At 35.2% G+C, this 13,965-nt stretch overlaps 1 protein-coding gene across 7 annotated transcripts in view; it reads left to right on the plus strand.

Moving 5' to 3' along the window:
* The window catches only part of LOC149082149 (uncharacterized), a 56,489-nt gene that overhangs the window by 1,387 nt on the left and 41,137 nt on the right, over nucleotides 1-13,965 (plus strand). For all 7 annotated transcript variants that reach the window (XM_089235655.1, XM_089235660.1, XM_089235658.1 and 4 more), the window contains exons 2-3: nucleotides 9,337-10,115; nucleotides 12,935-13,068. In XM_089235655.1, coding sequence (XP_089091781.1) covers nucleotides 9,401-10,115; nucleotides 12,935-13,068 — 849 coding nt within the window. In that variant the 5' untranslated portion in view covers nucleotides 9,337-9,400. The remainder of the gene's footprint in view (nucleotides 1-9,336; nucleotides 10,116-12,934; nucleotides 13,069-13,965) is intronic.

A 13,965-nucleotide genomic window follows, 5' to 3' on the forward strand; every position in this document is an offset into this window, starting at 1 on the left:
GACGATAGGTGCCTCGACCCACTAATAATTTCCGAAAGAAACGATGCAATGCACCTTTCCTCTCCTGCTCGAGTCCCATATTTATGGGATGAACAGCAACTTTCAGTCCCCCCCCCCCCAATGTTATCTTCATGTCTGCAACCTCTGGTTTTGACGTCTATACAAATTATGCTGTAATCTTCTTGTTCCAGTCAAAGTTTCTCGAACACCTATTTTCGAACCTTGCCACCATCAACTACAGATTATGTAGTCCCGTTATAAATATGCCACTGTAATGTACCAGAGAAGTTCAAATCGCACACGCAATCCAGAATTTGATCCGGTCTCTGAGACACAAAATAGGGATGGGCCATGAATAGACTTTTTCTCTGTTAAATTAAAAGTTGTACCATATGCAAACAAGTTTTCTTATTTGAACAGAGAAAAATCATGCTTTTACTCCAATGGTATTTATAACCATATTTATTGTCATTAATTCAATGCTTTAATTCTTGAAGATATTTATTTTGTATTATCCTGTAATGGCAGTTGTGCTGAAACCGGTTAATATGGTGCGTGTACTGTATAATAGTGATGTCACTTGAATTTTTTTTTTTTACCGTATGATTGCCCAATTATGATATAAACAAATAACATGTCTCCCCTTTAAAAGCTTTTCAGATTAATTTAGTAGTATAATATTAATAATCAATTATTTACTCCACTACTGGAAATATTTGGTCAATCAACGCTATTGGATGAAAAATGTCTAGTATTTCAGTCTGATATTGATGGGTGAATTTAAAGAGAATTGCTGTTTTTAATAAAAGTTTTGCATATTAGGATTTCAGGTGATTGTACTCTATTATTCTTCATCTTAAAAATATTATAGATGTATGGTTTTGACGATAGGTGCCTTGACCTAATGGATGAGCCCACCCCCGATAATTTCTGAAAAACGATGCAACTTTCCTCTCCTTCATATGCACTTGAGTCCTCTATATACGTGATCTCCTGCTTGAATCCCATATATATATATTGGACGAACAGCAACTTGCAGCCCTCATCCCTGCAATGTTATGTTCATGTTGGCACCTTTGGTTTTAGTGTATATACAAATTATGCTGTAATCCTCTCATTGTAGTCAAAGTTTCTCGGTTTCTCGAACACTCTTTTCCGAACCTTCCCACCCTCGAATTCAGAATTCGATCCTGTTTTTGAGACGCGAGGTATCTCCCGAAATAGGGACATTTTTTATTGCTATTCAAACAGAGCAATGATGTTTTACTCTGATGGTATTTATTTAGTGTTGTTAGTATGATGCTTTAATTCTTGAATGTTTTTGGGTTACCTGTAATGGCGGTTGTGCCAAAATTGGTTACTAGGGTGTGTGTACTGTAATATAATTATGTCACTTGAATTTATTGTATAGTTGCTCAATTATCGTGATATAAACAAATAACACAACTCCCTTTTAAAAGCTTTTAAAATTTTGATATTAATGGTAAATAATCATTTTTATGTGAAGTGATAACATGAACTTCCTTGTCAAGTTTGTACCCGAAATATTCGGTAATCAACATTATTGGATGAAAATGTCTGGTATATCAAAGTGGTATTGATGGTTAAATTCAAAGAGAATTCTTTTATCGAAGTTTTAAGTATTAGAATTTCAGGTAATTGGATATAGGTAATTGATTTCAGGTAAAAAATATTGCATATACATTATCTACCAATAAGTATTTGGACACCTATGCAAATGACGATATCTGTGGTCCTGAGATACGTCACGCCCTCCGCCGGTATATATCGTGTAGGAAACAACATTGGCATTAGTCGCAAGATGCCACGCAGTTTGGAGCTCTCTGATTTCCAGAAAGGTATAATTATCGGGTATCACAAAAATGACCGATCCTTAAGGGACATATCTAGCAAGCTGAAGTACCCAAAATTAACAGTGGCCTATGTGATTAAGAAGTGGAAGGTGAGCTGTGATTGTCAGAATTTGCCCCAAGTCGGCAGACCAACGAAACTGGGAGATAGAGACTGACGGGTGCTGTCCAGAGAAATTCGGAAGAACCACACCCAACCGATGGCCCTCATCCGCGAGGAGTTCCAACAGGCATCCGGGAGTATTGTTTCAATGAATACCATCTGTAAGGAAGCACATATGATTGGTTTTCATGGTCGTGCTGCTGCCCATAAGCCTTTGATCGCAAAGTCCAACCGCGTTGCTTGGTTAATGTGGTGCAAAGCACATCGTCATTGGACCGTAGATCAGTGGAAACGATTTCTTTGGAGCGACGAATCAAGGTTCACCATGGACTGGGACCCTTGGTCCCCATTCATGGTAAGCTCAACGCCGATGCCTACTGCACTATTTTGGATGACAATGTGCTTCCTACGTTGTGGCAGTTTTACGGGGTGGACCCCTGTTACTTCCAGGACAACAATGCCAGCTGTCATACTGCGAGGTTAACCAAGGTTTGGTATGGTGCTAATGGGGTTCATCGAATGGACTGGCCTGCCCAGAGCCCAGACCTGAACCCTATCGAGAACCTCTGGGACGAGTTGGATCGCCGAATTAAGGAGTGCCCTACTCGTTCAAAATCTGTGAAGTAACGGACAGACGGGTTCATGCTGTATTTGCCTCTCGTGGAGGCTCTACCAACTATTGATTTTGAATAAAGTTAGTTTTTCTTTTCTATCACAGGTGTCCAAATACTTATTGGTAGATAGTGTATATAGTTTTGACGTCTATAGGATTTCAAATTTGTACCACAATCTGCCCGTTCCAGTTGAAGTTTTTTGAATATCTGTTTCAGAATTTTGCCTCCCTTAACAAAAGCTTACAATGTCCGCTATGAATATATCGTGCTGTAATGTATCTGGGAATTATGAATTTGAATCTCACACGATTCAAAATCTGATCCTATTTCTGATATGCAATAATGGGTCTGTCAAAATAAGGATGGGAGTCAGTTTTTCTCAGTTAAATTAAAAATTATACTGCATGCCAGAGGTTTTCAAAATTTTTTCAGCGGTTTCACTCTCCTTTCCATTGGCTCTCAATTTTTTTTTACTCACAGAAGGCCTTATAAGTGTATAGTTTTTGTGGTAGTCTCATATAGGCGTGTTTTATCAAATTTACCGATTTGTTTTATTTTCTTGGAACAGTCAGAGCTCCCAGAATGTGTGCTTGTAGCCCTAAGTTCTCAGCGGAGCATAGGTTGTAGAACCCCCGCCCAATAGATATTTATCAATGGATCCTCTGAAACAGTTTAACAAACGATCACTTTCAAAAACCTTCATCTGGGTAGGGCACAGCGGCTCACTGTTTGAGAACTCCTGCGATATGCAAACAAGTTTTTAATTATTACATGAAAACATAGGGGAAAACAAGATGCTTCAGCTCCAATGGTATTTATTTAGTGTCATCAATTTGATGCTTTAATTTTTGAAGATTTTATTTAGTAAATTTAATAACAGTAATATTTTAATAATAGTAATATTTTCTTACTATTATGTCTACCAGTTATAGTGTGTACTGTAATATAGTGATATCACTTGAACATATTGTATGGTTGCCTAATTATCATGATGCAAACAAATAATATACTCCCTATAAAAGCTGTCATGGTTAATTTCATAATAATTGGTTATATAATGTTAACATGAGCTCTGTGAAGTCTGTAACACAAATATTTGGCGATCAACATTATTAGATGAAAAATGTCTAGTATTTCAGTCTGATATTGATGGTTAAATTTAAAGAGAATTGTTGCGGAGAAAGTGTTACGTATTAAAATTTAAAGTAATTCTACTCTATTACTCTTGATCTAAAAAATATTGTATATTTGTATGCAGATTTGTGGCTTTGATGCCTATAGGCTGCACATATTGTGCTGCAATCCTCTCATTCTGGTCGAAGTTTCTTGAACACTCATTTCCAATATTTTCCACCCTCGACTATAGCTTATGTAGTCCTACTATGAGTTACGTTACCATATTGTACTTCGAGAATCACAAGTTCAAATCACATACACAGAATCCGATCCTATTTCGGAGACATTAGACTGGTCTCTTGAAATAAGGATTGGCCAGGAATAAACTTTTTCTCAGCTTGTTCAAAAGTTATATCATATGCCACGGGTTCTCAAACTTTTTTCCCATCTCTGGCTCCCCTTTCCCTAATCAATGCTTACCAGTGGCTCCCCAAAACAGTTTGGTGAAGAATCACTTTCATTTACCTTTCATGGCATCCAGACAAAAGTTGGCACAGTTTTAAAATTCCTTCCATATGTATACAGGTCTTTTAATTTGTATATGAACGATGAAAAAAAAGACTCTTTAACTCTTGTAGCATTTTTGAAGTGTCTTAAATGTGACGCTTTAATTCTTAAAGGTATTTACTTCGTACTATCTATATTATATAATTGATTTTCTGCATGTGTATGTTCTCTATACAAATCTACTATTTTAGATCAATCGTCGCCAAATTTTGCATATATACCAAATGGGACCCGACTTGAACGATAGGCTACTTTAAAATTTTGTCAGAGCAGGGCCCAAATGGGCAAAAAAACTGTAGGGCTACAATGGTTTTTGGGCCTCAATAATCACTTTCCGAACGTTTACTTTGGTTATACCGTGGTTCCTTAGCAATGCGTTTCAGACGTGTATATGCCTTTACAATGGTTTGTCACTTCTTTAACGCTGCCAGTATATGTATAATAGTTTATGCCTTTATAATGGTTTGCCGTTTCAATGCTCCCAATAATGAGGCTTTTAAATAGATGTCATAATCATCATCAGCATTGCTTTGAAGGTCAGAAAAAGGGTGATCCTCATAGAAATCAGTGTTAAATTTGCTGATTTTATTTTAGAAATGTGGAAATTTGGTGGGGGGGGGGGTTCTCTGCCACATCAATAATGTTAAAAATTGTACTGAATTCTCGATTTTTGAAATATTGAGTTTGCTTAGAGATATACAAAGCCCAGGAGATTAAATATGAAGTAATTAGCCAGACCCCGACTTTTGAGTTGGATATTCATGCAATAACATTGATTGCAACTTTTTATTCATATCTTCTCAAGCATGAAAACTAATGTCTCCGTATTGTCTTTTGATATTCAACTGCATCAATTCGTATAGTTTAGGATGTTTTAAAATTTATTATGGGCCGTAAAGTATATTGAAGAAATTCCAGAGCTTTAATCAAAGCATTTTTGGAAGCTGAAATCGGCAGATGGGTAATGGAGGGTGGGGAGATCAGAATAACTAGCGATCCCTTAAAAAAAGAAAAAAAGAATATTCATTTCTACGTTTCTTTAAATCTAGATTATTTTTTTTCATGAGTCACGCTGAAAGTCGCCATATTGGTTAACTTAGACACGGTTTGCATGTCCCTCAAAGAAAGAGGGAGATATCACGTGATCCAAAAAGCCTCATTGAAGAAAACCCGGGCAGCGCCGGGTATTATTGCTAGTCCTCTATAATGGCTGTTGTGCCATTATAGATGAACATACACCTCTTATGGTGCGTGTACTGTAATATAGTAATTTCACTTGAACTTACTGTATGGTTGCCCAATTATATCACAATGCAAACAAATAATATGTCTTCCTTTAAAAGCTCTTCAGATTAATTTTAGTATAAAATGTGCTTATTTGATTATTATGTGTTAATATTAAGTGTTAATATGATAACGTGAACTTCACTGTGAGGTTTCTTCTGGAAATATTTGGTAATCAAACATTATTGGAGGAAAATGTCTTTCAACTTGATATTAATGGTTAAATTCAAAGAGAATTGTTTCAATCAAAGTTCTATGTGTTAGAATTTTTGGTAATCATTCTAAATTATTCATTATAAAAATATTACACATTTGCATGTAGATTTGTTTTGTTTCCTACAGGTTATACAGATTGTGCTGCAATCAGGGTTGTTGCAATTTAAATCAACTGATTTTTTTAAAAAAAAATCACTGATTTAAATAAATTTTTTTCAGATATGAAAAATTATCTGTTGTAATTGAATAAAATTATTTATGCAGCTCTAAACTAATTTAAATTTTTATTAAATTATTTTAAATATCAATTACCGTGTATACTCGTGTATAGGCAGAGTTTTTTTTGTGGAAAAATTTGTTCCTCAAGTGGGGGGATCGGCTTATACTCGGGTCAGTTTTTGATGAGAAAATGTCGACCCCGCAATCAGTAGTCATTTTTGTAGCAGGGTTCTAAAATCCGGCATTATTGGTATGGGATATGTTCAAAGCCTACAGAACGGATGTCGAAGCCGAGGCAAAGAAATCAAAAACATCATTGGCTGTGATACCAGGTGGGCCATCACCACCTAGAGATAGAGATTTATCTCTAGCTGGTGATGGCTAACGTCGATTGCACAGCCTTGGATGTGAGCATCAACAAGCCTCTCAAAGACTATTTGAGGATCGCAAGAAACTAAAAAAAGTGGTGCCTTGAAGAAACCTGACATTGGCTTATTAGTGTGCCAATGGGTACATGAAGCGTGGAATTTTGTTTCCTCCGATCCTTCACAAAGTGTTGCATCAGCAATTGCGATGGACAGAACTGAAGATGATATCCTCTTTGAAAGTGACAATGGCAATGACAGCCCAGATAAGGATAAAAACGAAGATGCCACACCTCCTATGATGATCTGATGGATTACGATGAGCTTGGAGACTCAGAAAAAAAAGGATTAAAAAGTTTGAATCATTTTCTATTGAAAATCTCTGCAAACTATTCATTTTGCATGAAAATATAAGATTTTTTTGGGGTCGGCTTATGCACGGGTTTTCGATTTATTGCGGTTTTGGTGGTCCTGAAGTAGGTTACGGCTTATACACGAGTATATATGGTAATTTAAATATATTTTCAAATATTTTAATATATATATTAATATGTATATCAAATATCAGAGATACCTTAGTCGTACCAATTTAGCTGATAAATGGTTTCCCAAGATTTAGTGATGAAGTTAGAGGATGTAAAGTTGACTTGGAAAATCAAATTACATGGTCCTGGTTTCCTTCTCCCCCCCCCCCCCAGGGGGGGGAGAAGTGCTTACATTGCTTCTTGCGACAGAGCCTGGGTGTCTCGTGGTTTCTCCAGTGGTCCATCCATGTTGATACTATTGCCACATCCGGCTTATCACATGCTGGAAATTATTTAGCAAATGTAGTTTTTAGTTCAGTGAATTCAACAGAAGAGAACTTTTAAGTAACATATCAAGTTTTGTTTCTGCAAGTATGGTTTCTTCCAGAAAGACTCAGGATAAAAAGCCCAGCTTTTCAGGACTTACATATTGGTGCAGTGCCCACATTTTTAACTTGTTATCCGACGATTTGATTAAAACTGATGTAACAAAGTATATGTTACAAGTCTATTTAGATACTTCCACAATCATTTCTCAAAAGCATGGTATCATGTGTAAGGTGGAAGTGCATTGGTCTTCCTGCAGAGGTATGACTGAATACTTATCGTGATTCTCTTGAATCTTGTTAAAAATTTGTCAGTTGTTACCAAAGTTTGTGAAGACCACAGATCTCAGATAGTAATATCTCTAGTGAAATCTTAAATATTGATTCAAAAAGAAATGTGAAGGACATAATTGCAATTCTGAAGCCAATAGCCAAAATTAACGATTTTGTACAAAGGAACACACACGCAACTGCTCCGCAACGAAGCTGCAATTGAAGATAAAAGAAGCATTAATATCAAAGAATAAAAAGGTTTTGTCATCAGAGTATAAAAATATATATAAACAATCATTAACAGATGCACATTTTGATGCATTTATTCTAAGCTAATCAATGTTAACTTCTAATAGGGAATTAACATCACAAAAGAAGAGAGAAATAAGGGTCTTAAATTAATCAAACAAAAATGTGACTCTGGTTTTTGGAAAAGTTGGAACCATTTTCATGCTAAAAATTTTTTTTTTTCACCCTAAGGTTGTTGATACAACGTTTGAATTTGAGTGGTGGAATAGTTTTTATAATGTTTTGGGTAAAGATACAATTACAGAGAGTGATATGTAATTTGTAAACACGCCAACTACAGCCAAATCATTGATGCCTGTGTTGAAAGGATTTTTTTTCAAGGTGCAGTTCATTCCAAATAACGAAACATTGAGAGTAGACAAAACATTCAAACTAGTGTTTATAAAGAAACAAATGGACAATTATTCACACATTATTTGATACTTGATGCAAGATATCTATTCAAGAATTGTTTTCCTCCGCTTTCTTAATAAAATGTTCTGAAATATTTCACAAATATGATTATCTTTAGTTTGAAAATATTTTTTAAATAGTCATTATTTTTGTAAGTTAAAATTTCTTTAATTTTATATTCTTTAAAGAAAGCATAGATTAATGACTAGCGTGTAAGTAATATATATATTATATATTTTGTTTAAAAAAATCAATAAAATAAAAAACATAATTTAAATTAAAAAAAATCCAATTTAAATCAAATAAATTGATTTAAAAAAAAAATCAACAACCCTGGCTGCAATCCTCTTGTTCTAGACGAAGTTTCTTGAACACCCATTTCTAGAATTTGGCACCTCGATCTATAGCTTATAGACCCACTGTAATATACCAAAGAATCACAAATCCCAGTTGGTTAAAAACCCACCAGTTCTATTCTGGAGAACAGATAACAAGTTCTTTCATTACCTAACCTGATGCGACCACAGATAGCTGGAGTGTTCATTTATGACCTAACTCAGTCTGTAGTAAATTGCTGTATGGCAATATGAAGTTGATGTGCGTTCTTTGAGAATTGGTGTTATAGCTTGAATACCTATTACTTAATTCAGGTCTTTTCACATACATCAGTATGTCTCCATTCCAAAAGACCTCTCATCTTGAGTGAAAAGCTATTCTTTCTTTCATTAACTTTTTGTTTACTCTCGTTAGGAGCAATTTGCAATCCGATCCTGTTGTGTATTTCAAAATGCATGTTCAGAAATTCTGATATGGTTAGTCATACTGTAAGTCATCTTCTAAAAAAATATCAAGTCATCTTAATATTTTTATATCAAGATAACTTGCAAAAAATCTTCAAGCTGTACATAGCTGAAAATGGTTTTGCTCATGCTGAATTTTTACGGCATAAGGGGGGGGGGGTCTTTGTATTGTATATATCACAATAAATCGTGTAAAATTATACTTTTCCTGTCCCTTTTTAAAAACTTTGCTATTATGAAGTTCACATGATTTACTTAAATTATATTATCTGTGTATTAGAAAGTATAGAAAGCCATGTATATTTAGGAAACTGATTATACTACTATTTCTTATACCTTTTTTCTCTTTATTGCAGGTTGTCTTATTTTGTTGCATTCGTTTACATTAGTCTTGGCTTTTGATTTTTGTCGCAAGCCACTATGTCGATCGAATTCATTCAGACGAATTCTCAGGCTTTCCTAATTGGTGTCGGAGCAGTTCTTTTCATTGCCATTCTATGGGTTCTTATGTTAAAGTTTGCTTTCCGTGAAAAATCTTTTGAAGAAGTAGTTGAAGAGCAACGTAAGCGCACTCTTCAAGAAGAGTTGATGTCGAAGCAAGAGAAGGTTAAGAAAGACAAGGAAAAGGAACGGAAACATAAGAAATGGGGGAAACGAAAAGACAAATCGGAGCAGTCTAACGATACGAAATCAAGTGAACCACCTGTTTCTAATATAGAGTCCATGAGTGAAACTGGGGATGAGATAGAAGTTATAGAACCAAGAGATGTTACCTCGAAGAAAAAGCTACCCAAGCAAACCCAGAAACAACCCGCTCAAGTACCTACTGCCAATGCAAACAACATAGTTTCCACCAGTGCGCCAATACCGCCGGCAAAACAACCACAGGATACATTAAAGCAGCCTGTTGTTGAGAATAACAAATCTGTTCCTGCCAACAAGGAAAAGGTGCCAGCAGATGTGCCGAAAGATAAAGAAAAACCCAAAGCAGAAGTGAAAGCCAGTTCGGAACATCAAAAAGTCACTAAAATTGTTGAGGTGGAAAATGTATCTGCTGCTGCTCCGGTTCAACCAGCACAACCACCAGTGACCACTGCAAGCAAGAAAAAGAAGAAAGTGGATCAGTCTGAGAAAAGTAAGATAAAATTGTTCAATTTTGACTGAAATTATAGTGATGCCTCAATATTATGATGGATTATTGTTATTTGTACTTGTTTTGTGTTCTTTCACCAGGAAGAACACAAAATTGTTATTACTTTCATATCAGTTTGATACTTTTGTGCTTTGAAACGGTTCCAAAGATGACAGAACAATTGTTGCTTGTTAATGATATAGACCAAGGGTGGCCAAATTCTCACTGTTCAAGGACCAAAATAATCATCAGCTGCAGTGTCGCCTGTTACACCAGAGACAACACACTGATGACCTAGAAAACTCTGATTTATGTCCACCATAAGTAATATAGTGAAAAATGGGTAATTTATTCATTAAAATTTTATGGAGCTCACCATTTGATCCACTCCTTCATAAACTGATACATATTCATTGTTTTTCTGGTTCCCAGCTAGTAGATGCAATGGATCAAAAATTGCTGTTTCTTTTGCAAATTGATCCATTCAATTATATAGTTTGAATTTTATAGAAAAATATTTTTTCTGTATTTTTTTAAATCTTGTACTCCTGATTTGGCAACTGGTGGGGCCGCACTGGTAGAATAGACACGAAAGGCATTCTCACGCACTGGTAGACTTCTAGAGGAGTTTTATTATTGTGATGGAAAGTGGGCCAAAAACCAGCGGTCGTGTGGATAGTATTGACTATCCGGAATAGGTAAACCCATGAAGGCACTGAGATGGACCGGGCAGTCTACCTGTTGATGTGAAACAATGTGCATAGGCCCCCCATTTCCTGGTGCTTTTCTGAATCTGAGAGATTACACAAAAACAAATTTTGAAGTGCAATATCAGCATTTTTGTTTGAGAAAGTGGTAATCTGCTTTCAACTACCACACCCACTATGTTGAAATTTAGAGATAACTACTTCTATTTTTTCAACAAAAAATCATTGTGCCGCTGTGGAACTTGTTCAATGGCACAATATGAACCCGACCTTCCCATATGACACATTTTTGCTCTTTGGAATTGTTACGGTAAATTATAGTAATTTCGAGGTGTCGTAAGTTTATATCCACTTCGAAAAAGTTTCATCACTGAGCAAAACACCAAATATGCATTCAGCTTCAAATACAGAGGCCACAAAAAGGCAACTCACCCAACAAGATGGCAAAAAGAAATGGATAAAGATACCTATAACAAACTTGAAAAACAATGTGTGTACGAAAAGGCAGTGTGATGAGAACATAGCTATTTACTGTCGTAATTTACTAGAAATAATGAGTATGAACAATCTGTTAATCAGGTCTGTTGTGGAATATGATAGGTTAAATAATAAGAAAATCAATTTGATAAACAGTAATTTTACCTAGTTGCAGGTCACACAAAATAAACTCGTGAGCTTCGCACGAGTCCAGCGGGTCAGCTGTTCACCACCCCGATATAGACCCTCATGTTCCATTCACAGCTGAATTTGAAATGAATAATGAACTATATTTCTTGGACATATTGGTAGCTAAATATAAATCACATTTCCAAACCTCTATTGTAAGTCGTTCTTGGTCTCACTATTACCTCATTTTAGATCTTGTAATACCATGCAACAGAAACTCTCTGCGCTTTATACTTATGTAGTAAGATCATTTAACATCTGTTCAGATTGGGTAACATTAGATCGGAAACTTGAAACCATCACAGTAATTGCTAAAGTCAGGTTCTACACCAAGATTGTGATGAAATAAGTAGAAAATTCACGAAACTATCATGGGGAACCACTTCAGAAAACATTACATACAGAGGCCACTGAAAAAGAAATTGTGGCTATACACTATGATCCAATAGTCTCACTGAATATCAAATAGATTCTCAAAAACTTCTACCTAACAGCCATAGATGTGCCAATAAAAACTTAGTTTTAAGCCCCCTGAAGATACTATACCATGGAATAAACAATGGAGGCATTTATTGCATTCCATATGGTGATTGCTCTCTTGTTTGTAGGGCAGACAAGGAGACCCATAAAAACAAGCTTAAATGAGCATGTTTGGTGTGTTAAGAAACAAGAATTTGGGAAATTCACTATCGCACCTCACTGCTGGCAAGAGGGCCATAGATTTAAATTCCAGTAAAAAGTCCAATTAGTCCTATAGACTAATGTTAAACTCCTCGATACACCAATATCCACTACTACAGTAAATCCCTCTATAACAATATTTTTAGGAGATTTTTCAGACTGCTATAACAATATTTTTTTATATTTTGCTCAAAATCGTTTTGACTTTAATTTTAACTTTGTCACTTGTTTTCGTTCTTCTGAAGGCATCTAATAATATCAATATTTTGGATAAAGGATCACTGAAAGCTAAAGGAAGTTATTGGTATTGCTACTTTGTGTGTAAGACACAGAAGTGCAATGTGGTCAACTTCTTTACAGGGGCAAGTCATCTAAGTGGATTTTATTAATAAACAAATCAATTAACAATTGTTTGCAGTGAATTAATTCATAAAAACACATTTTCTGGTGGGGGTAATAATGGCAATGCCAAAAGATAACAAACAACAGCATAAATTTGACCACACAGAAGGATAATGTTGCCTCTCGAATATAACAATCTCTCTACAATGATATATTTTCTATGTCCGCAAAATATTGTTATATCGAGGTTTCACTATATTTGCTTTATTTGTTGGTAATTTCTGTGTTACAATAATGAAGTTGTCAAAATTTATTATTTACTGTTGACTTCACAATCCTTAGTTATTTACATGAAATTTTGTGAATACTGTATGCAGTGTAAAAAATATGCATAACTTCATTAAATTAGTTAAATCTTATTTTCAGTAGCCGATGTTACTCACGTAACTGCAAACAGTTTGATTTCAATGATAAAAGAAGCTGCTCTTGGCGATATTGAAAGTCAAATGCTGATTGAAGTACTTTTGAATAAGCAAAAAGAAGAAGCTAGCTGGAAAAAGGTAAACAACCTTCAAGTGTTTCTCCGTACTCATAATTTAAGTTGTGAGTAAAAGTTTGTTTAATATGCATTACACTTAGACATGGGGTTGCTCCATGGAAGCTAGCATTTCATCCAAACATCTGTTGCATCATCCCAGGAAAGTTTGTATAGTTAAGACCTGTAGTTGAATGTCTGCTTGAGAATGCCGTAAATTTTTAATCAAATGATGACCCAAGTTTAAATACTCTTTAATTTAAGAATATTCAGCCAATGACAATGCAATGTGCACTAGAATAATTTGTGGTAAACTTGAGTTTGACAAATTATTCTCTAGTGTTAATTAACAAATACAAATACAACACCACAATATGCAAAATGCCCAAAGAGGTGGCTGAGACAAAGATGCCCACAACAAATATGGATGTCATATACTTCTAAAATACAGCAACCCAATTAAAAATGCAATTAACGAAAATTATAAACAATATATACACGTTATAAATATCATACAATGCCCATAAAGAATACTTATGGTTGTCTTATTCTAAGTATAGATAGCTTCTCTATTTACCCCAACATGTTATTGTATTTCTTTTTAAACATGCCAATTGTGTTTGAATTTACTACCTCCGGGGGTAAGCTATTCCATTTATTAACAACCCTATTAGAGAAAAATTCTCTGCGACACCATAACCTCGCATTGTCCCTTACCAATCGATACTGGTGTCCCCTTGTAAAAACAATTGATTGACGGTGTACTAATAATTCATGGTCCATCCTATCCATCCTGTTGAAAATTTTGAACACTTTATCATATTTCCCCTACACCTGCGTTCATCCAATGTAAACATATTCAAAAAAATGAAGTCTCTCTTCATAACTGAAGCCCTGTGTGCCAATAAGGGGACATGCGTAA

Source organism: Pholcus phalangioides, unplaced genomic scaffold, assembly GCF_987345545.1.
Source record: "Pholcus phalangioides strain wild (caught in Gottingen) unplaced genomic scaffold, Ppha-v1.0 ptg000009l_1, whole genome shotgun sequence".
In the NCBI taxonomy this organism is placed as follows: Eukaryota; Metazoa; Arthropoda; class Arachnida; order Araneae; family Pholcidae; genus Pholcus; species Pholcus phalangioides.